Source organism: Hemitrygon akajei, chromosome 19 (genome assembly GCF_048418815.1).
Source record: "Hemitrygon akajei chromosome 19, sHemAka1.3, whole genome shotgun sequence".
Taxonomy (NCBI): Eukaryota; Metazoa; Chordata; class Chondrichthyes; order Myliobatiformes; family Dasyatidae; genus Hemitrygon; species Hemitrygon akajei.
The window spans coordinates 61,054,273-61,077,354 of NC_133142.1; the positions used below are offsets into that span (position 1 = coordinate 61,054,273).

The 23,082-nt window shown below is 42.7% G+C and overlaps 1 protein-coding gene across 1 annotated transcript in view; it reads left to right on the top strand.

The window, feature by feature from the left end:
* The first annotated feature begins 8,210 nt into the window (after window positions 1–8,210).
* The window catches only part of LOC140741977 (rhodopsin), a 179,628-nt gene continuing 164,756 nt past the window's right edge, over window positions 8,211–23,082 (top strand). The window contains exon 1 of the mRNA XM_073072613.1: window positions 8,211–8,687. Coding sequence (XP_072928714.1) covers window positions 8,327–8,687 — 361 coding nt within the window. The 5' untranslated portion in view covers window positions 8,211–8,326. The remainder of the gene's footprint in view (window positions 8,688–23,082) is intronic.

The following is a 23,082-nucleotide window of genomic DNA, read 5'->3' on the forward strand; positions in this document are numbered from 1 at the left end:
CTCCTACCCTGAGCTCCTAACTAGTTTGGGCAGAGATTGTTCGCAGTAACCTCCATTTGTCCTCCAATGCCATATCCCCCTTTGAATGACAATAGGGATTCCAGCCACTACTCTTCTCTGGTCAAGAGATTGACATGGGAGTTACTGCTGCTGAACAGAATCAGAATTAGGTTTAATTCACTGGCAATTGTTGTGAAATTTGTTGCTATGTAGCAGCAGTATGCTGTAATACTTAATAATAAAAACTGTAAAAAACAGTAAGAAGTATATATATTAAGTTAAATTAAATAAATAGTGCAAAAGGATAAAAAGGTAGTGAAGTAGTGCTCAATGTTCATTTAGAAATCTGATGGCAGAGGGGAAGAAGCTGTTCCTGAATAGTTGACTGTGTACCTTCAGGCTCCTGTACCTCCTTTCCTGATGGTAGCAATGAGAAGTGGACATGTCCTGGCTGATGGGTCTTTACTGATGGATCCTGCCTTTTTGAAGCATTGCACCTTGAATATGTCCTAGATGATAGTGAGACCTTGAAATAAATGCCAACATTTCATTTGCCTTCTTTACCACAGTATGCCCACAACTCTTTAACCCTAACCGGATGTCTTTGGAATGTTCAATAAAACGGGACCACTCAGAGGAAATCCACTCGATCATGGGAAGAACATACTGTACTTATAGACAGCAATAGGAATCTAACCCATATTGATGATTGTTGGTGCTGTAAAGCAATTGTGCTAACCGCTACACTACCATGCCACTGCCTTAGGTCAGAATATCTGATCTAGATACTCCTGTAGCTTAGAACAATCTTGCTCACTCTCCCCAATACTTCCCACTTTTATGTCATTCACAAACTTAATAAACATACCTCCTGTATTCACATCTAAGTCATTAATGTACAACTAAACAGTGAAGTGCCCAGCACCAGTCCCTACCTTACCACATTGGTCAGACTTCCAACAGAAAATCACCACTGTGCTACCCATTATCAAGCCAATGATCCATCTTCCCATGTGCTTTAAGCTTCTGATTCAGCTTACCTTGCAGGACCTTGTCAAATGGCTTACTAATGTATAGTATTGATAGCATCTAGTGCCCTGTCACCATCAGTTCCCTTGGTTACCTCCTCAAAAAACTAAAATTAGTGAGAGAGGGTTTCACCATACAAAGACATGCTGACTATCTCTGACCATGTTCTGTCTCTCCAAAAGAACATAATTCTTAACCCTGAAGATTTTCTCCAATATTTTCCTCGCACTGATGTTAGATTCACTGGCCTGTAGGTACCTCACTTATCCCTGCTACCTTTCTTAAACAAAAGACAAACATTATCTATCACCTCATCTCTAGCTAACAAAATGCGAAAATATCCATTGGGATTTTCCATAGCAGCTTGGAATATTGTCCATCTGGTTCTGCATAATTCAACCTTAACATGTTTCATATCATCCAGCATTTCCACCTTCGTAACAGTGATTTGATCCAAACTACAGTATCAAAAGACCATAAGATATAGGAACAGAAGCAGGCTGTTTGGCCCATTGAATCTACTCCACCATGCAACCATGAGCCAATCCAATTCTTCCAGTCATCCTCACTCCCCTGCCTTCTCCCCATATCTTTTGATGCCCTGGCTAATCAAGAACCTATCTATCTCTGCCTTAAATACACCCAATGACTTGACCTCCACAGCTGCTCATGGCAACAAATTCAACAGATTTACCACCTCTGACTAAAGTATCAACAGAGCCCTCCTGGAGCTCACTTCTTTCCAATTCCTTTTCCTTATTGAATGCAGATACAAAGCAATGTAAATGGCATGGAGCTTAGGAGCTCTGATGCACAGAGAGACCATGGGATGGAATTCCAACAAAAAACACAAAAGAGAATCACCAGGATGTTGCCTGCAATAGAAGGTTGTAATTTTAAGGGAAGACTAAATATGCTGAGTTTATTCTCACTGTAATACAGAATAGTGAGGGGTGACTTTTGTCTGGTAAAAGGCTAGTCCAGCATCGTAACTTTCCAGTTTGGATTAAGAATTGCCTTGCCCAGAGAAGAAAGAGAATCATGGTGGAAGTTTACTAGTCTGGCTGGAGGTCTATGATCAGTGATGTTCTGTACACTGTCTTCTTTGTACAGATTCCACCTGCTCTGAATGACAGCCCAATAAACCATAAATATGAAGCCATACTTCCTGCACCATTTCCTTTACCATGTCTTGAACCACGTTGTATCAATTTCTCACCTCATTAGCATGTGGTACAGATAGAAATCCTGTAATTACAACCCTGGAAGTCCTGTTTTATAACTTTCTATTTCACTCCTTAAAATCATATCCCTTCTCCTCCCTATATCATTAGTAGCTACTATGTATGGACCAGAACCTCTGGCTGCTCACCATCCCATCTCAAAATGTCCTGCACTTGCTATGAGACAGCCTGGACGCTGGGACCTTGAGGGCAATACACCATCACGGAGTATCCAGTTGACCACAGAAACACTTATCTGCACTCCTTACTATTGAGTCCCTTGTCACTAAGGCTCTACCTGACTTCTCTCCTTTGTCTTACCACTAACCTGGGTACTTGTGCTGTCCTCTGAAAGGACACCCACCAACACTATCCGAAGGGAAGACTGAGGGGAATAGCCACAGTGGAATCCTAGAAACATAGAAACATGGAAAACCTACAGCACAATACAGGCCCTTTGGCCCACAATGCTGTGCTGAACATGTACTTACTTTAGAAAGTATATAGGTTTACCCATAGCACTCTATTTTTCAAAGCTCCATGAACCTATCCAGGAGTCTCTTAAAGACCCTATCATATCCGCCTCCACCCCCATTGCCGACAGCCCAATCCACGCACTCACCACTCTCTGCGTAGAAAACTTAGCCCTGACATCTCCTCTGTACCTACTTCCAAGCACCTTAAACCTGTGCCCTCTCACGTTAGCCATTTCAGCCCTGGGAAAAAGCCTCTGGCTATCCACATGATCAATGCCTCTCATCATCTTATACAGCTCTGTCAGGTCACCTCTCATCCTCCACCACTCCAAGGAGGAAAGGCTGAGTTCACTCAACCTATCCTCATAAGGCATGCCTCCCAATCTAGGCAACATCCTTGTAAATCTCCTCTGCACCCTTTCTATAGTTTCCACATCCTTCCTGTAGTGAGACGACCAGAACTGACTGCAGTACTCCAAATGGGGTCTGACCAGCTGTAACATTGTAACAATGTTAGCTGTAACATTACCTCTTGGCTCCTAAACTCAATCCCACAGTTGATGAAGGTCAATGCACTATATGCCATCTTAACCACAGAGTCAACCTGCACAGCAGCTTTGAGTGTCCTATGGACTCAGACCCCAAGATCCCTCTGATCCTCCACAGTGCCAAGAGTCTTACCATAATATTATGTTCTGCCATCATATTTGACCTACCAAAATGAACTACCTCATACTTATCTGGGTTGAACTCAATCTGCCACTTCTCAGCCCAGTTTTGCATCTTATTGATATCCTGCTGTAACTTCTGACAGCCCTCCACACTAGCCACAACACCCCCAATCTTTGTGTCATCAGCAAATTTCCTAACCCATCCCTCCACTTCCTCATCCAGGTCATTTATAAAAATCACGAAGAGTAGGGATCGCAGAACAGATCCCTGAAACACTCCACTGGTCACCAACTCTATAAACACTCTTTGCCTTCTGTGGGCAAGCCAGTTCTGGATGGGGCACCTTATCAAATGCCTTGCTGAAATCCATATGCACTACATCTACTGCTCTTCCTTTATCAATGTGTTTAGTCACATCCTCAAAAAATTCAATCAGGCTCATAAGGCACGACCTGCCTTTGACAAAGCCATGCTGACTATTCCTAATCATATTATGCCTCTCCAAATGTTCATAAATCCTGCCTCTCAGGATCTTTTCCATCAACTTACCAACCACTGAAGTAAGATTCACTGATCTATAATTTCCTGGGTTATCTCTACTCCCTTTCTTGAATAAAGGAACAACATCTGCAGCCCTCCAATCCTCCTGAACCTCTCCCGTCCCCATTGATGATGCAAAGATCATCGCCAGATGCTCAGCAATCTCCTCCCTCGCCTCCTACAATAGCCTGGGCTACATCTCATCTGGTCCCGGAGTCTTATCCAACTTGATGATTTCCAAAAGCTCGAGCACATCCTCTTTCTTAATGTCTATATGCTCAAGCTTTTCAATCTACTGTAAGTCATCCCAAGATACTTTTCCATAGTGAATACTGAAGATACTGATAGTATCTCTGCTATCTCCTCCAGTTCCATATACACTTTTCCACTGTCACACTTGATTGGTCCTATTCTCTCACGTCTTATCCTCTTGCTCTTCACATACTTGTCAAATGCCTTGGGGTTTTCCTTAATCCTGCTCACCATGGCCTTCTCATAGCCCCTTCTGGCTCTCCTAATTTCAGTTGTAAGCTCCTTCCTGCTAGCCTTATAATCTTCTAGATCTCTATCATTACCTAGTTTTTTGAACCTTTTGTAAGCTTTTCTTTTCTTATTGATTAGATTTTCAACAGCCTTTGTACGCTATGGTTCCTGTACTCTACCATCCTTTCCTTGTCTCATTGGAATGTACCTATGCAGAACTTTTGCCACATTTCTGCCATTCATTTCCCTGAAAACATCTGTTCCCAATTTATGCTTCCAAATTCTTGCCTGATAGCCTCATATTTCTCCTTACTCCAATTAAATGCTTTCTTAAGTTGTCTGTTCCTATCCCTCTCCAATGCTATGGTAAAGGAGATAGAATTGTGATCACTATTTCCAAAATGCTCTCCTACAGAGAGACCTGACCCCTGACCAGGTGAATCCTGCTCTAACTGTTTACTCCTTTACTTTTTCTGGTAGTCACCCATTTATTTACAGCCTGCACCCGAGGTGTGGCCACCTCATGTAAACTTCCATCGATGTTTTCAGATTCCTGGATGACCCTGAGTACATCCAACTCCAGCTCAAATTCCTTCATCTGGTCTGTCAGGAGCTGCATCTGTGTGCATTTCTAATACATGTAGTCAGCTGGGAGAAGGTAAGGTTTTGTGATTTCCTACATCTTGTAGAAGGAAGTATTCCACTACTCTGACTGCCATCTTATCTAGAGAAACATACACAAAAGGCCAGCCCGATGTGTCGACTGTTTATACATTTCTATGTGTACTGCCTGACCTGCTGGGTTCCTCCAGTAGTCTCTGTCTGTTGCTCTGGATTTCCAGCATCTGCAGAACCTCTTGTGTTTATGTCACCTTATCTACACTGTCGAAGATCACAAATTAGCAGGAATATAAAAACCTTACATGATTGTTACCTGCTCCTCACTTGTGCCTTCTTGCCTCACTGGTTTGAGAAGTCTCTCAAACCAAAGCATCAGCTCTGAACCTTTACCCTGGTGCACCCTAATAATGGCTCCTCCTAAAAGCCACTCCACTTTACCTTACCTTCTTTCTATAGGCAAAGTGCGTGACAACTTAGCCAATCAGGAAAAACACTTTAAAAGCTGCTGACTTCTCCCTTCTGTATCTCTGACAGCTGCAACTGTAGGGTGTAAAGCAATGGCAGATATGGCTGAAGAAGTGGCAGACAGAGTTTAATCTGAGCAGGTGTGGGCGGTCACTTAGACCAAAGTGAGCAACACACACAAAATGCTGTGGGAGCTCAGCAGGGCAGGCAGCATCTACAGTCGATGTTTTGGGCCAAAACTCCCAGGCAGGCTACTTTGAGAGGGCTACTGCAAGAGGAAAGTATATCATCAATGGCATGACTCTTTACAACATTGATGTATAGAGGGAACTTGGGATCTAATTCCATAGCTCATCTAGGTGTCTGTGCAGATAGATGGGATGATCAAGAAGGCCTTCATTGTTCAGATATTGAGTATTAGATTCAGAAAGTCATGTTACAGCTATATGAAACTTAGGTTAGGCTGCACTTGGATTTGGAAAAATTTCAGTAGAGGTTTACCAGGATGCTGTCTGGACTGGGGAGTAAAAGCTATAAGGAAAGGATAGACAAACTTGTGTTGTTTTCTCTGGAGTGTTGTGATAAGAACTGATGAAATTTTCTAAAATTATGAGGGACAAAGATAAAGTGGACAATCAGAATCCTTTCCTCGGGTAGAAATGTCAAATACTTGTCAAATACATTTAAGGTGAGGGGAAGGAAAGTTTAAGGGAGATGTACAGGTAAGTTTTTACACAGTGCCTGGAATGGACTGCCAGGAGTAGAGGTGGAAGCAGACACGATAGTGGAGTTTAAGTGGCTGTTAGACGGTCACATGAATGTGCAGGGATAGAAGGATATGGATCATGTACAGATAGAAGAGAACTAGTTTACTTTCATATTACAGGAAGTTCTGCATGTTTAACCCCTGCTCTGGTCTCTCCACACCAATCTTATTTGTTCCTCATTTCTTTATATTCCCTTTAACATTCCCTAACAATCTATTCCTACACACTGGCCACACACATCAAACTCCTTTTCAGTTGTCCTGTATCCAGCTCACCCCACCTGGACATATCACAAATATTCTTGTCCACTTAATCTTAGACCAGTCACATAGAGGATTGATTTTCAAATCTTCCTTAATTGGAAGCCCATGTTATTTAACTTTACCAATACTAACAACAAAACAAAAATCAAAAACAAAACAAGCTTGTGGGTACAAAAGAGACTGCGAATGTTTGAACTGGAGAAACATACAAAACAAAGGAGGAATTCAGGATGTACCCATGGAGGGAAAAGGACAGTCAACATTTCAGGAAAATGTTTGATATTTGCTTGGAAGCTCATGTGTCACTGCAAAAGTTTTCAAAGATAATTACTTGCTTCACTAGAAGCAACATATTCCTTTTTTGATGGGATTTACCTCAAAGGGAAATAGTGATGGATTAACACAAGAAAATCTACAGATGAGGGAAATCTATGTATGTTGACTGTGACGGATTGTTGAGAGTTTTGCAGCCTACAGTCTCCATATAATGTATAGATATACCAAAATAAATCCATCTGAAAACTACTTACCCTCAGTCTAATTTAATAACAAGAATTTCATATGGAGCCTGGACTAGGTGCAGAACATGTTACTGCCTGCTACAGAAAGCATTGGAGTTTGCGCACAAAGGCAGTATACTGTCTAACAGTAAATGATTGACTTGGACATTTTTCTTGTGACTGCAAGACCCTGTCTGACATTGGTAAAGTAAACTACTACAAATCTGTTTCCCCTGTTTACTGGGGAGACGGATGGTGGGGGATCTGCATGGCCTCAGTTGCAGAAAGACTATGCTTCAAGCCACAGGCTTGCTTGTTGCAGCAGCTCAGGAAGAGAGATTCCAGAGGCAGTGTAGTACCGCATCCATGCTGGCCCTTTCCATCAGTGCTGCCCTCCAGGGTTTGCTCGATGGAAGACAGGTTGGATTGAGTGTGTGTGTACGTTCATCCGCAGACTGCTGAGAACTGCTTATTCTCACTAGCAACACCCATGCACCATCAACTTACAGAATATGTCACTCAGGGACTTGGGCTATATATTTTTTTATGTGACTGTATGTGAACTGCTATCTTATATGTGTTACTGAATGTGCCTTGTGCTGTGTGTGTCTGTTGGTACTGTGTTTTGCACATTGTCGCCAGAGTAACACTGTTTCATTTGGCTGTATTCATGTATGGTTGAATGACAATTAAACTTGAACTTGAAATTGAACATGACCACACTAATACAGAGGTAGATGTGCACAGGAATAGAGGGATACCCATGAGTGAGTGTATACATAAACAGATACACACCTTGGGTACACACCAATAGGCACAACTTTGTAGACAGTAGCAGCTATGTGCAGGTACACCCAGACAGATGGACACAGGCGGGTTCACACAGACAGATTCATACATTGGACACCCAGGTACACAAAGAAAGGTGCACACATATAGGTACACACACCCTGCCTGTACCACCTAGTGTACTTTTTAACAAGAGCTGCCTCTGACTCTGAGAGAAGGTTTTGTCCTCTTCCATCTGGTGGCTGTAGCATTAATAACTTGATGAGTTTATGATATTGTGTGATGCTGGCTGGATTACTATTGCCGTGTGTTGTCCTAAATTGGTTCTGCTGACAAGCAGAGGCCGTGCTAATCCCGGGCAGGGAGTTTATAAGCTGGCCTGAGCCCCGGGAGAGGAGACACGTTCCCAGTGCAGCAGGGTGACCCAAGGATCCCTCGGGAGGAAGGAAGGACGTCCCCCACCTCTGCCCAGCCCCAGACCCACAGCTGCCTGCAGCCATGAATGGCACAGAGGGGGAGAACTTCTATATCCCCATGTCCAACAAGACGGGGGTAGTGCGGAGCCCATTTGAGTACCCCCAGTACTACCTGGCCGAGCCCTGGAAGTACTCAGCACTTGCTGCCTACATGTTCTTCCTCATCATCACAGGCTTCCCGATCAACTTCCTCACTCTTTATGTCACTGTGCAGCACAAGAAGCTGCGACAGCCCCTCAACTACATCCTCCTCAACCTGGCCGTGGCCGACCTCTTCATGGTCTTTGGTGGCTTCACCACTACCGTCATCACCTCCATGAATGGCTATTTCATCTTCGGACCCGCTGGCTGCAACTTTGAGGGATTCTTCGCCACACTTGGTGGTAAGTGGTCCAACTCCCAAGGACTAGGGTCTCAGATAGAGAGATCCCCCTCCACCCACCCCAACACCTGCCTCAGCCCAGCACATGCCTCTTCTCCCCCTCCCCACCCCCAGGATCAGCACTGTTCACCCTATTTGTGGTCCCTATGGATGGTGGTTGCTTCACCACCACTCCACCAACACTCCAGGGTGAGGTGTGTGAGCTGGGGGGGCATGAGAACAGGTTAGGGTTTGTGGGGAGAGCTGGAACATGGGAGGAGCTATTGCAACTCAGACCATCACATGGGAAGATGTGGTCCTGGAGTGAGAACAGATCTCAATAACATGGAGAAACTTTAGGCAAGTGGAGCAAGCAGTCTCAATGGCAAGAGCAATGTGCAGAAGTGGCCTCCTACCTGGGAGAAAATGGCCAGTGGCAATTATTGACTAAGGATGGCATCAAGGAATGAGTGCAAGGGAAAGCAGAGGATAATGCTGAAGACTTCTGGGGTTCTACCAATGTCCTGTCAGGGTACTGAATCAGTCCTTGACACTGTTCAGTTGCTAACTTTAATGGGAGTTGAGAGTGGCCCTGTGAAGGAGACACATGGGCCAATTGGCCAATGAGTGAGGAATAGTGTCTCAGGATGGGGTAACTACATCCACCTTCAGGGAGGGAGAGGACAACACACTGTCTGGAGTGCTGGAGAGAGGAACTAGTGCACAGGGATGAGAGAACAACTACAGGAAGACTGAACTGGCATCACTCCAGGTTAATGTGAATTAGATGAAGTGGGTATGATGTGCTATATTTAATTAGTTGTGCATCAAAGAGATGTGGATGGTTTTAAGGAGTTTGTGATGGACAGATTGATCAGTGTTTGCTCAGAGGAGAAACTTCAGTGGACATCTGTGCTTACAGTCAGCTTAATCTGGAGGAGGATTTGGTAGAGAGTCTCACTCAGAGAGGTGAAATTAGAGGACTCTTCCCATGGGGCAGAATTTTAAATGGTCAGCAGGTTTGCCGTTGATGATCTTATTGTAATATTTAAAACTGATTTCCAGAGACTAACTGATTAAGGAGTGCGTGGAGTGAAGCGTATTTGGATTACAGATTAGTTTAGAGGAAGGTCGTGTCATTGGCAAAGCCAGAAGGACTGGGGAGGAAAGCAGTGGGAGAAATGGAAATAGGATTGAACAGGGTTCAGTTGTTTATCAAATATTAAATAAATACAGAAGGAATTACGTTATTAAAGAAAATGATTAATTTGTTGATTGATTCAAAATCAAAGCAAACTACCCATTGAAACTGACATAAATCTCAACCCATTCTCAGTGTCCACAAGTTACCATCCATCAATCAACTAAATTTTGGATATTTGATGTCAGGGTTGGACTATGTTTCCTCTGCCACATTTCCGTGTTACCAGCACCCACTCAAGCTGTCTGAGAGTGAGGGTCTGTACAGCTGTCCTGGTGAGAAATTTCATATAGTTGTGTAAAGTAAATTAATCCATTGCATTCAGTTGGCCGGTCCCATTCTCCTCTCGCATTTCCCTAAATGCTTGCAATGTTCCCTCTGATTAACAACCTTTCATTATTTTTGCCATTACACTACTCAAAGGGTGATTGAACCATTAACAAACTAGAACATCTTTAGGATGTGAGAGAAAATCCTCATGGTTACAGGTAGAGTATGCAAACTCCACACAGATAGGATCCTGAGATTTGGATCATACTTGGGTCTCTAGAGCTGTATGAAAATCTGTTTTTCTTTTCTCCGGCATTGTGTAAGCAGAGCGATGTTGTTCTTGTGATTTGTGATGCCTCTCAGGACCAACATACAAGGAAGAATATGGAAAAGGTCTTAGTCAAGGAACCCACACCCTTTCCCATTCACGTTTCCCAGTATCCTCACAATTATCCCTCATTCTACATGCGTTCCTCTCCACTCTCCTACCCAACTTCTTCACACCCACTGACTCTCTCTTTCCCCCACCCATCAGTCTCCCACACAATCCCTGCATCTTCCCCCATCCTCCCTTCACCTTTCCCACCGCAACCTTCCCACCTCTTTTCCCTCTGGTGTGTAGGAAAAGAGGACACATATGCAGGACCCTGGATAACCAAGACACCAACTTGATCACCCACAGACAGCTCACTGTAAAAGATCAACCAAATAAGAAGTCAGAGAAGTTTACTAGAAAATATTTAAATAAAATAGCAATTCAATTAAATGAAGCAAAGTTAAGAAGCTGGGTTCTCTGCTGGTGGTGCCTAGTGAGAGCCCCTGTCCAGTTGAGGACAGGAAGATGTGAATCTCAGACAGGGATGTGGGCCCTGGACCGGTGTACATCCTGGATGGGTGTGAGACCCAGAAAAGATTGTAGGTGCTGGAAAGGTATGAGTCCCAGACAGGGGTGTGGATCCTGGACAGGTTGAGGGTCCTGGACAGGTGTGAGTCCCAGAGAAGTGTGGGTCATGGAGAGGGGTATTGGTCCCAGAGAGGGGTGTCAGACCTGGACAGGTGTGGGTCTCGGCCAGGTATAGATAGATAGATGGATACACTATTGATCCCAAAGGAAATTACTGTGTCATGGTAGCATTACAAATGCACAGATATACAAATATTAGAAGAGAAGTAAGAAAGAATTTTAAAAAGTTACCTTAAAAATAAGATGTACAAGATTTATAAATCAAAGATCGGTCCCAGACAAGTGGAGGTCCCGGACAGGTGTGGTTTCCAGGCAAGTGTGGTTTCTGGTATTTGGTGCCATTTTACCCCATTCACCTGTTATTCAGCTCAGAGGGAATCCTGCTAACTAGATACCAGCTCAACTCAGCCGCTACAGCACTGAGAGAATAGCTGGTAATGAATCAGCAAGTTAAAATGTATGCGAGGAGACTTACGCCACATCTGGTAAAATGGGACGATAATTCGGAGGATACCGAATTGAGATCCCCAACCATCTGGAGAGTTTAAGAGCCTGTGGAGCCTACACTGTCTTTCTGTATATAAGTCTATTAGCAAGTTCCTCTATTCCCTTCCTATCAGATAATTTAATTGGTCAGCTCAGCACTGCGGGCTGAAAGCCCTGTTCCTGTGCTGTAATATTGTATGTCCTATGTACAACCTGTACAACTCCCATTAAATACAAACATATTTTCACAACTACTTTCCGCTGGATGCACTAATACTGAAACAAAAAGATGGAAAGACTAATGCAAAGATTCAGAAAGAAAACAGAAGCAGTCAGAACAGCAAAATTATTCAAGTATATAAAGAGAAACTGAAGCAATGTGTGGTGAGTAGGGTGGACAGATAAGTGCAGATCCTCAGTGCTGTGTTACAAGGTCTTACAAAGAGCTAAGAAAAGATGGGCTTATTTCTCGATGTGTTAAATGTGTCAGACCAGGGGAAGAAGCCTGCTGAAGCTCTGGGCATAATTCAGGGACAGGATTACCAAAAGGCAGTGCAACAGGGGTTTCCCACAACTTTTTTTATACATGTTGGGAAGATTGGTTTCCTCGGGTGAGTGAAGCCCTTGAAGGGTAATCACAATGAATTATAAAATTATAAACAGATCTGTTCAGGTGGAGTGAGGACTGGACTTTAGGATATAAATGACCATTTGTCTGGAGCTAAAGGTGTGTACAGATGAGTGGAGAGGTGAAGGTCCAATAACAAGGAATGGAGCAGCTGTATAACCCCTGCACAGCAGAGAGTCTGAAATATTCTTGTCAAAGCTGGCAGCCTTGAAAGTACAGAAGCCTGAATCTGGCACCATGTTGGATTCACATGTAGCTCCTAACATTCCAAGCACTCCCTCTGCGATCCACATCAAGCCAGACCCCAACTGATCTCAATAGGTTTGCAGCACAAGATCATCAAGCACAAGAACATCAGATAAAGTGTTTCAACTGTTTTGATAATTTCGGTTGGCTATAATTACAATTATTAACCGGTAGCTTTAAGTTTATTTATTAAATATTTCAAATTATTCACTTTTTAATTTGTTTATCTATTTTAATGAATGTCAAAGATGTTTAAAACTATAAGATTGTCACCAGCTTTCAAAGGCAGAGGTGCTGGGGAGAGTTTTGCCCCCATTAGGGCTGATTTGGGGCTGGGCTTCCTTAACATTCCCAGAATTCAACCATGGGAACAGCTTAGATGCTGTGAGGTTGGCCATGTGTAGTGTTACCAAGATGGTGATATCAGTCTGGGTCTCAGCCAGTAAGTTGGACAATGTGTATATCAGACAAACAGTGACAGTGGAAGAGAAGGTCTTACTTGGACAGTGTTGAATTGACTTTATTTCTTATATCCTTCACATACATGAGGAGTGAAAATCTTTATGTTATGTCTCCTTCTAAATTTCCAATGTGCAATCATAGTAATTTATAATAAACTGAACAGTCAATGTAACATAGAAATACACTCAAATTAACGTGAGTTAATCAGTCTGATGGCTTGGTGGAAGAAGCTGTCCTGTTGGTCCTGGCTTTTATGCTGTGGTTCCATTTCCCGGATGGTAGCAGCTGGAACAGGTTATGGTTGGGATGACTCGGGTCCGCAATAATCCTTCGGGCCCTTTTTTCACACCTGTCTTTGTAAATGTCTTGAATCGTGGGAGGTTCACAACTGCAGATGCGCTGGTCTGTCGCACCACTCTCTGCAGAGTCTGCAATTAAAGGCTGATTTATACTTCTGCGTAGTAGCCTATGTCGCAGCCTTCGTAAGTGGACCGCGCCATTATGAGCATTTATACCTGTGTGTTGGTGTGTCTGCGTCGCTCTGCAATTCACCGCCAAAACGCTAGCTGGTGGTGGGGTTTCTAATAACAACTGAGCGCATCATGTTAGAGTTGGAGCTAATAAATGTTGAACAAGGGTTACTTTTATTGAAATTACTGCAACGCAGAAAAGAGAGAAGACGTCGGAGGAGATGGTATGTACAACCATTGAACCAATTGAGGCAGAAGGAAGATGAATTTTCTGTGCTTGTCCGGCCACTGAGAGTCATGGACGAGGAAATGCATGTCAATATTTTTGGATGTCGGCAGGTAGTTTTGGCAATTTGGTTCTTCATCTCCAACCATTTATTTTGCCTCTGTGTATGCACAGTATGCCTATAGACAGGAGGAAATGCGATGCTACCAAGCGGACCAATCACAGTTGTTGTGGTTTGCATCACTGCGACACGCAGTTACATTTTTGGAGAGGTGCACGTCAGGCTATGGCATAGAGTAGGCCATAGGGTACAGCATAGGTTATGCGGCTACGCCATTCCTACGGCATTCATTTGATGCAGAAGTATAAATCAGCCTTAAGGGAGGTACAGTTCCTACACTAGAATAGTGATGTAGCCAGTCAGGATGTTCTCAATCGTGCCCCTGTATAAAGTTCTTAGGATTTGGGGGTCCATACCAAACTTCTTCAACTGTCTGAGGTGGAAGAAGCACTGTCGTGCTTTTTTCATCACACAGGTGTACAGACTATGTGAGGACCTCAGTGATGTGGATGCTGAGGAACTTAAAGCTGTCACCCTCTCAACCCCAGATCAATTGATGACAATAGGGGTTAGCCCGTCTCCATTCCTCCTGTAATCCACAACCAGCTCCTTTGTTTTTGTGGCATTGAGGGAGAGGTTGGTTTCTTGATACCACTGTCAGAGAGATGACTTCTTCCCTGTAGGCCACCTCATTATTGTTTGAGATTAGGCCATCAATGTAGCGTCGTCAGTAAATTTAATTGGCAGTTTAGAGCTGTAGGTGGCGACACGGTCATGGATATAGGGAGTAAAGGAGGGGACTTAGTACACAGCCCTGAGGGGCTCCTGTGTTGAGGGTCAGAGGGGCAGAGATGAGGGAGCCCACTCTTACAACCTGCTGGCGATCTGACAGGAAGTCCAGGATCCAGCTGCACAAGGTTTATCAGACAACCAATCTTGATTTAAGTAGAGCACTGTGTATCACAAAACCAGGATACATACGGTCACTCAGAACAATGCACAGTGCATGATGAGAAAACCCTGCAGTGTAAAACCTACCTGATTCCCTGTGTAAACCCAACCCAGCGTAAAACCTGTGTGAAACCCTACCAGGTTTAAACCCTGTGCAGTGCAAATACTGACCGTTGTAAACTGTTGGGTACTTTATATTTCAGTCATGTTATAAATATATTGTCTAATTAAGTATTTTTGTTTAAGTAATTCATTAGGGTTGAATGTCCATAAGACCATAAGATACTTGAGCAGAATTTGACTGTTCGGCCCATCGAGTCTGCTCCAACATTTCATCATGGTTGATTCATTTCCCTCTCAACCCCATTCTCCTGACTTCTCCCTGTAATTTCTCATGCCATGACTCATCAAGAATCTATCAACCACTGCCTTAAATACACTCAATGACTGCCACCTGTGGAAACAAATTCCACATATTCACCATCCACTGGCTAAAGAAATTGCTCCTCATCTTCATTTTAATGGACATCCCTCTATTCTGAATCTGTGCCCTCTGGTCCTAGACTCCCCCACTAAAGAAAACACCCTGTCCACATCCACTCCATCTAGGCATTTCAACATTTGATAGGTTTTAATTAGATTTCCCCTCATTCTTCTAAATTTCAGCAAGTACAGGCCCACATCCATTAAATGCTCCTCATATGATCCTCAAATGCCTTTCAATCCTGGAATCATTTTCATGAACCTCCTCTGAACCCTCTCCAATGTCAGTACATCCTTTTTTTAGATAAGGGGCCCAATACTCCAAGTGAGGCCTCACCAGTACCTTATAAAGCCTTAGCATTAATTCCTTGTTTTTATATTCTAGTCTTCTCGAAATAAATACTAATATTGCATTTTCCTTCCTCACCACCAACTCAACCTACAAGTTAACCTTTTGGGAATCCTGCACAAGTCCCTTTGCTCCTTAGATTTTTGAATTTTTTCATGGTTTAGGAAATAGCCTATGCTTTCATTCCTTCAACCAAAGCTTCCAACACTGTATTCCATCTGTCACTTCTCTGCCCATTCTCCTAATCTCCAAGTCATACGTCATCACACCACCACATCATATGTGCACACCTCACTTAAAGTAAAACTGAAACTAAGACTTGCATTCCCAACTCCTTGCTTTTGCTTTCAATTAGTTTCATGTTTTGGAGTTCCAAAACATAATAGTGGTGACAGGGTATTTTTAAATGATTCCAAGAAGGGCAACAAGAGGTTTGAATTTTAAAAAAAGCATGGTGAGATGTTAGAGTTTTCAAAAAAGCAGAGCAGAGCTTAGCAGAGCAGAACATAGATTTCTATGTTCTATATTCTACGTCGGAATTGGAATGATAGATGTGTTCAATTTCACAAGAGGTAACTGGAATATGCATACTGAATGAGCAGTATTTTGAACCAAATGAAATAGCCAATGAGAAGTAAGTGACAATTTTGCTGAGTACATGTGGTTTAAAGGCATACAGTTTGTTTAGAAGTTTAACTGCTACAACACACCAACTGAAATGAGTTTTTACTGATATCATGATATAATGCAGGAATATTTGGACCAAAATCATTGTTACTTACAAAATGATTTAGGTTTCATATGTGGAATCAAAAGGTAGAGGAGTCCATTTCTAAATATGTGGCTGAATTGAAGAAATTGTCTGAGCATTGTCAGTTTAGTGATGAGCTTAATGATGCACTGACAGATCACTTAATTTGTGGAATCTTACAAGAAAGCATTCAAAAATGGCTCCTAACTGAAGGACAACTTACATTTAAAAGAGCAGTTGAAATACCTACATCAATGGAAACAGCAGGAAGAGATGTAATTGAGCTGTAGTCAGGAATGAAAGTGAACATGAACAAAACAGAAGACTGCCTGGCCAAACAAATTGTGTTACTGTTGTGGCAGGGGCTCACATACACCAGACCAATGCAGATTTAAAGATGAAACTTACAGAAAATGCAACAAGATAGGACACATACAAAGAGCTTGTCAGGCAAGCAAAAATAAATGGACTGCACAGGGAAGAGACAAAGCTAAAAAGCCAAGTTTCAGTTTCAAAACAAGCACCAATCATCATGCTGTTGATGAAAAACTAGTAATGTTGAGAGTGACACTGGTCTGCGTAGCCTTGAGATTTACAATGTCAAAGCTAACAATAGACAAGCAGTATGGCTTACACCAGAAGTGAATGGAAAATTAATTAAAATGAAATTGGATACTGGCTCAGCTGTTTCAGTCATTCCACAAAATGAACTTGAATGGCATTTCAAAGATACTGAACTAAACCCTGCAGATATCCAACTAAGGACTTATACTGGAGAAAAGATAACTCTGGTGGGAATGATATTTGTAACAATATTGGGCTCCTATGTGGTAAAAACAGGCAGACCAACATAGTGAGGTCATGAGTGGCTGAGACAACTAGAACTTGACTGGAAATCCATCGACTAGATGCATGCCACATCCCCTGCAATAGGGTCAACTGAAAGAGAATTAAGAAAAGTAGTGGACGATGCCCACAACAGTGTTCAGGGATGGCACTGGAAAACTCAAACATATCAAAGATAAAATAGTGTAAAATGAAAATGCCACACCCAAGTTTTACAAAGCCCATCTGGTTACTTATACCATCTGAAATAATGTAGCCAAAGAGCTAGATTACAAGAAGGCTGAAGGAGTTCTTTCCAAGGGTAAATGGAGCCCATGGGCAACACCAATGGTTTCAGTAGCCAAGAAGAATGTGTCTGTCAGGATCTGTGGTGAACTTCAGGTCACCATCAACCCAGTAAATCAAAACCCTCTCCCAGGATAGTGGATATCTTCACAAACCTTTCTGGAAGGAAACACTTCAGCAAAGTGGACCTAGCTGCGGCCTACCTACAGATGGAGATGGAAGAAAGGAAAAGAAAATACCTGAAAAATTTACAGAAGAGGATACTCCTCTTGATGCATCCTCAGTAATGCAAATTAAAAGTCTCCCTATAATGGCAGTCATGATCCAAAGGGAAACCAGGAAAAAAACTCAGGTCTACATGTTGACTCAAAATGGCTGAAATGTCCAGCAGCAATCACATTTTTTAATTTGTTCATTTATGGGATGTGGGTGTTGCCAGCTAAGCTATTATTGCCCATCCCAAGTTGCCCTTGAGAAGGTGGTGATGAAAGGTGGCCTTCTTGAACCGCTGCAGTCCCTGAGGTGTAGGTACACCCATAGTGCTGCTAGGGAGGAAACTCCATGATCTCCATGATCACCCCCATTTATACCAGCACCAGGTGAATTTGCCCTTGACAAAGGTTGCTTTATGTGGGAATTAAGAGTTCTTATACCATCCAAGCTAAGAGCTAAAGTGTTGGTGGTCAAAATGAAAGTGTTGGCTCGAAGCTTTCACTGGCTTGGGATCGATCAGCAGGTTGAGTAGCTTGCCATACACTGTTTGGGATGCCAACACATCCAGAAGATGCCTACAGCAGCACACCATAATCCCTGGGAATGGCCTGGCAGAGGATTTTGCCAGACCAGTCATGGGCACAAATTTCTTGGTAGTAGTGGATGCAGCTACAAAGTGGCCAGAAGTGTTCCCAATAGCCCCCACTACAGCCTCGCACACTGTTGATGTGTTGAGAAGCTGATGTTCCAGACACTTAGTCAGCACCAATGGACCACAGATTGTGGCAGATGAGTTTCAGTCACTCCTGAAAATGAATGGAATAAGACATATTACATCTGCACTGTAAGACATATTTCATCAGCGCCATCTTGAAACTTCCGACTTAATATGGTGCTGGTGAAGCCAATGAAAAACAAAACAAACAAACAACTAACTACTTTATTAATACAAACAAGAGAAAATCTGCAGATGCTCGAAATCCAAACAACACACACAAAATGCTGGACGAATTCAGCAGGCCAGGCTGCTGAGTTCGAAAAGAGTGCAGTCGATGGTTTCGGGCCAAGACCCTTCAATAAAACTGGAGAGAAAAAGATAAGGACTAGAGTTAAAAGGTGGGGGAAGGGGAGATAGGTGAAACTGAGAGAGGAATGAGCCAATGTTTGGTCATTGCTGGAGCAGACTTGGAGACAATTCAATGCGGCAGAGCCAAGGTGAGGCAGAGTCAAGGCAGAACCTGGGCAGGAGAGCAAGGAAAGAGCTGAGGTCTGACCGATTTAAGTGATGGGCCAAATTCAGGCAGCGAGGCTAAGAGCATATTGAAGCAGCAGAGCATGGGTCTAAGAGCAAGGAGTGATCCGAGGTTTGGACAATTTCAGCTCTGGGCCAGATTGAAGAGGCCAGGGTGTCAAGACCAGAGACAAGGGACAAGCTGATTCAGCTCACTATTCCATGAGTTTTACTCATCTCTGCACTGAACAGAGGCTGTCAACTGCACAGACGGGTTCCTGAATCAGCTACAGTCAATGTTCCCTCTAGTTTGTAAAAATCTTGTACTGTGCAGTTTTTGCCCAGTGACAACCATATGTGCACACTGAATAATTTCTTCAATAAAGACAGTGTAAATAAGCTAGTTCTAAAATCCACAGACAAATCATTGCAAACTCCACATTGTCAACACCGTTTGCATCAGAAACTAGAAAAGGAAATATGATTATGTACAGTCATACAATCTACTTAACATGCCAGTGAGATAGAGGGACACAAGCTTTTGTGAACAGTTTAAATTCCTGTGTGTGCATACACCTGAGGGGGAACATTAGCTGTCATGATGCCTGGCTTTGTGTCTGTGGACTCAGTTTCATGAACTTCAGTGTATTTTCAGTTTATGGTTACTTTATTGTTTGCAGGATTTGTGTTTTGATTTCTCTGCACATTGGGTGTTTGGTGGCCTTTTTTAGATGTGTTCTTTTGGGTTTTCTTTGTTCTGTACTGCCTGTAAAAAGATGAATCTCAAGGTTGTATAAAGTATACATACTTCGTTAAAAAATATACTTTAAACTTAACTTTGAACCCAGCTGCAAATGGCTTGGTGCAAAGACTGTCCAGAGTGTAAAGATTGCACTATGAGTAATGTCAGTAGAACACATTACACTGACACTGAGTCAGAGCTGACCAATTTCCTCCTTGCATACCGCAATGCAGCACACTCCACAACCAACAGTTCACCAGCTCTGCTGTTCTTGGATCGTTCTTTGCATTCATACTTGGATCTCCTCAAATCAAATCCCAGAAGGACAAATTGCTGAGACAATTTGAAGGCTCCTCAAAGAAGGAGGTTCAATATTTCAGTTCTGGACAAGCAGTCCTATGGTGATGCTAGAAAGTTTGTGACCCTGTAGAATTTTCTCTATTTCTACATAAATATGACTTAAAATGTGATCAGATCTTTGTGTGTCCTAAAACTACATAATGAGAATCTAATTAAATAAATAACTCAAAAACACAAATATACATAATTATATATATATATTTATTTATTGAGAACATGATCCAATATTACATGTATTTGTGGCAAAAAGTACGTGAACCTTTGCTTTCAGTAACTGGTGTGACCCCTTTGTGTAGCAATAACTTCAACTGAACATTTCCACTGTCCTGCACATTGGCTTGGAGAAATTTTAAGCCATTTCTCCTTACAAATTCTTTCAACTCTGGGATGTTGGAGGATTTCCTTACATGAAATGCTTGCTTCAGGTCCTTTCACAAAAATTCTATGGGATTAAGGTCAGGACTTTGACTCAGTCATTACAAAACACAAATTTTCTTCTTTTTAAATCATTCTGTTGTTGACTTACTCTTGGCTTACAGGTCATTGTCTTGTTGCGTAATTCAACTTCTCTTAAGCTTCAGGTAATGGTCTGCTACCCTGATGTTCTCCTGAAAAATGTCTTGATACAATTTTGAATTCATTGTTTCCTCAACGATTACAAGCTGTCCAGGTTCTGAGGCAGCAAAGCAGCCCCAAACCATGATGCTCCTTCTACCATGCTTCACAGTTGAGATGAGGTTTTGGTGTTGGCTCCAAAAATAGTGGTGTGCAATTCTGCCAAAAATTTCAACTTTTGTCTCATCTGTCCACAGAACATTGTCCCACAAGCATTATGGAACATCCAGGTGGTCTTTTGCAAACTTGAGACATGCAGCATTTTTTTCAGTGGTTTCCTCCGTGGTGTTCTTCCATGGTGTTCTTCTATTCTTGTACAACAACTTTTCTTACAGTGGACACATGAACTTTAGAAAGTTCTAGAGACTTCTGCAGATCTTTTGCTGTTTCCCTTGGGTTCTTTTTCACCTCCTTCAGCATTGCACATTGTGCTCTTGCTGTGATCTTTCCAGGATGCCCACACCTAGGTAAAGTAGCAACAGTACTGAGTTTCCTCCATTTGTAGACAATTTCTCTTACTGTAGGCTGATGAACACATTTGTAGCCTTTCCAGCTTCATGCATCTCTGCAATTATTCTTCTAAGGTCCTCTGACTGTTGTTTTGATTGAGGCATAGTGCACACAAACAGATATTTTTCTAAAAGAGCAGACTCTGTCAGTATCCTGACTTTGTGTGTCTTTTTTAGAAGATAGGACACCTCTACAACCCACTCCTCCAATCTCATCTCATCGAGTGGAACACCTGCAGAGGTTCACATGCTTTTTCCAACAAATACATGCAATATTGGATCACTTCTTCCAATACATAAGTAATGTTTTTTTTTGTTCTCTTTATCTAGTTTAGGACTTAGGTGAAGATTGGATCACATTTTAGATCATATGCAGAAAAAGAGAAAATTCTACAGGGTTCACAAACTTTATAGCACCACTGGAGTGAAATGACCAAAAGTGGGTAGTTGGAAAAATTAAGGACAGAATTGTACCACTCTCCTACACAGTGGAGTTTGTGTTGATATTCTCTGGAGATGACACATCCATCAGTTGAGAAGAGCATAGTCAATTGCTAGAAAAGATAGGAGGCCAGAGCTGTCAGAACGACTTCCTGCAGTTCAAAATTCTAATCCTACCACCACCACAAAAGAGGCCCCAGAGCATGAGATTGTTTCACAGGTCCCAGAACCAAGAAATCCTCCATGCTGATTACATCGTTAGGCCTGAATGTGAAAATAAAAAATTTACTATGCTGTGGATATCTGTGTAGATTTATGTAATGGTTAGATTATATAGAATACTGTGAATATACTGTGAGAGAGTTGGAGATGCATTCTATTTTCAGTAGGAGTTCATAGCTAAGCAAGAAGGAGTGCAGTATATTTCATATTCCATTTATAACTGAGTAATATAATATACATTTATGATTAACAATTTTTTGTTTGCTTAAATAATTCATTATAGGCTGTACGTACTAGTACATGAATAGCATAAGGCAACACACAGGCATCCCGGTGTAAACCCTTCCTGGATTGGCTCATCATTTAGAGAATTATCCTTCTAGGTAGCTGTGAAGGCCAAATCGTTGGTTGTATTTAAGGCAGAGGCTGATAGAGTCTTGATTGGTCAGGGCATGAAGGGGTACACGGAGAAGGCTGGAGATTGTGGCTGAGAAGGAAAATAGATCAGCCACGATGAAATTGTGAAGCAGATTTGATGGGTCAAAATGGCCAATTCTGCTCGCATGTCATACGGTCTTATGAACTCCCTTGTGTAAATCCATAAATCCATTGTAAACACTGTGTGGTATGAACACTGCCCAGTGTAAACCCTGTATGGTGTGAACCTGCCCATTTGAAACCCTGTCTGGTCCACATGCAGCACAGTGTAAGCCCTGCATGATGCAAACCCTGCCTTACTGGACAGTGCATGCCATATGCCTACCTGGTCTAAACCTATCCAGTGTAAACCCTGTCCATTCTAAACCCCGTGTGCTGTTAACCCTGTGTGATGTGAACTCTATGTGGTGTTAACCCTGTGTGGTTTCAAATCTGTGTGGTGTGAACCATGTGTGGTGTGAACTCTGTGTGGAGTGTGTAAACCCTATGTGGTGTGAACCCTGTGTGGTGTGAACAGTGTGGTTTGAACTCTGTGTGGAGTGTGTAAACCCTGGGTGGTGTGAACTCTGTGTGGAGTGTGTAAACCCTGCGTGGTGTGAACCCTGCATGGTGTGAACTCTGTGTGGATTGAACTCTGTGTGGTGTGAACCCTGCGTGGTGTGAACTCCGTGTGGTGTGAACTCTGTGTGGTTTGAACTCTGATGGAGTGTGTAAACCCTGTGTGGTGTGAACTCTGTGTGGAGTGTGTAAACCCTGCGTGGTGTGAACTCTGTGTGGAGTGTGTAAACCCAGCGTGGTGTGAACCCTGCATGGTGTGAACTCTGTGTGGTTTGAACTCTGTGTGGTGTGAACCCTGCGTGGTGTGAACTCCGTGTGGTGTGAACTCTGTGTGGTTTGAACTCTGATGGAGTGTGTAAACCCTGTGTGGTGTGAACTCTGTGTGGAGTGTGTAAACCCTGCGTGGTGT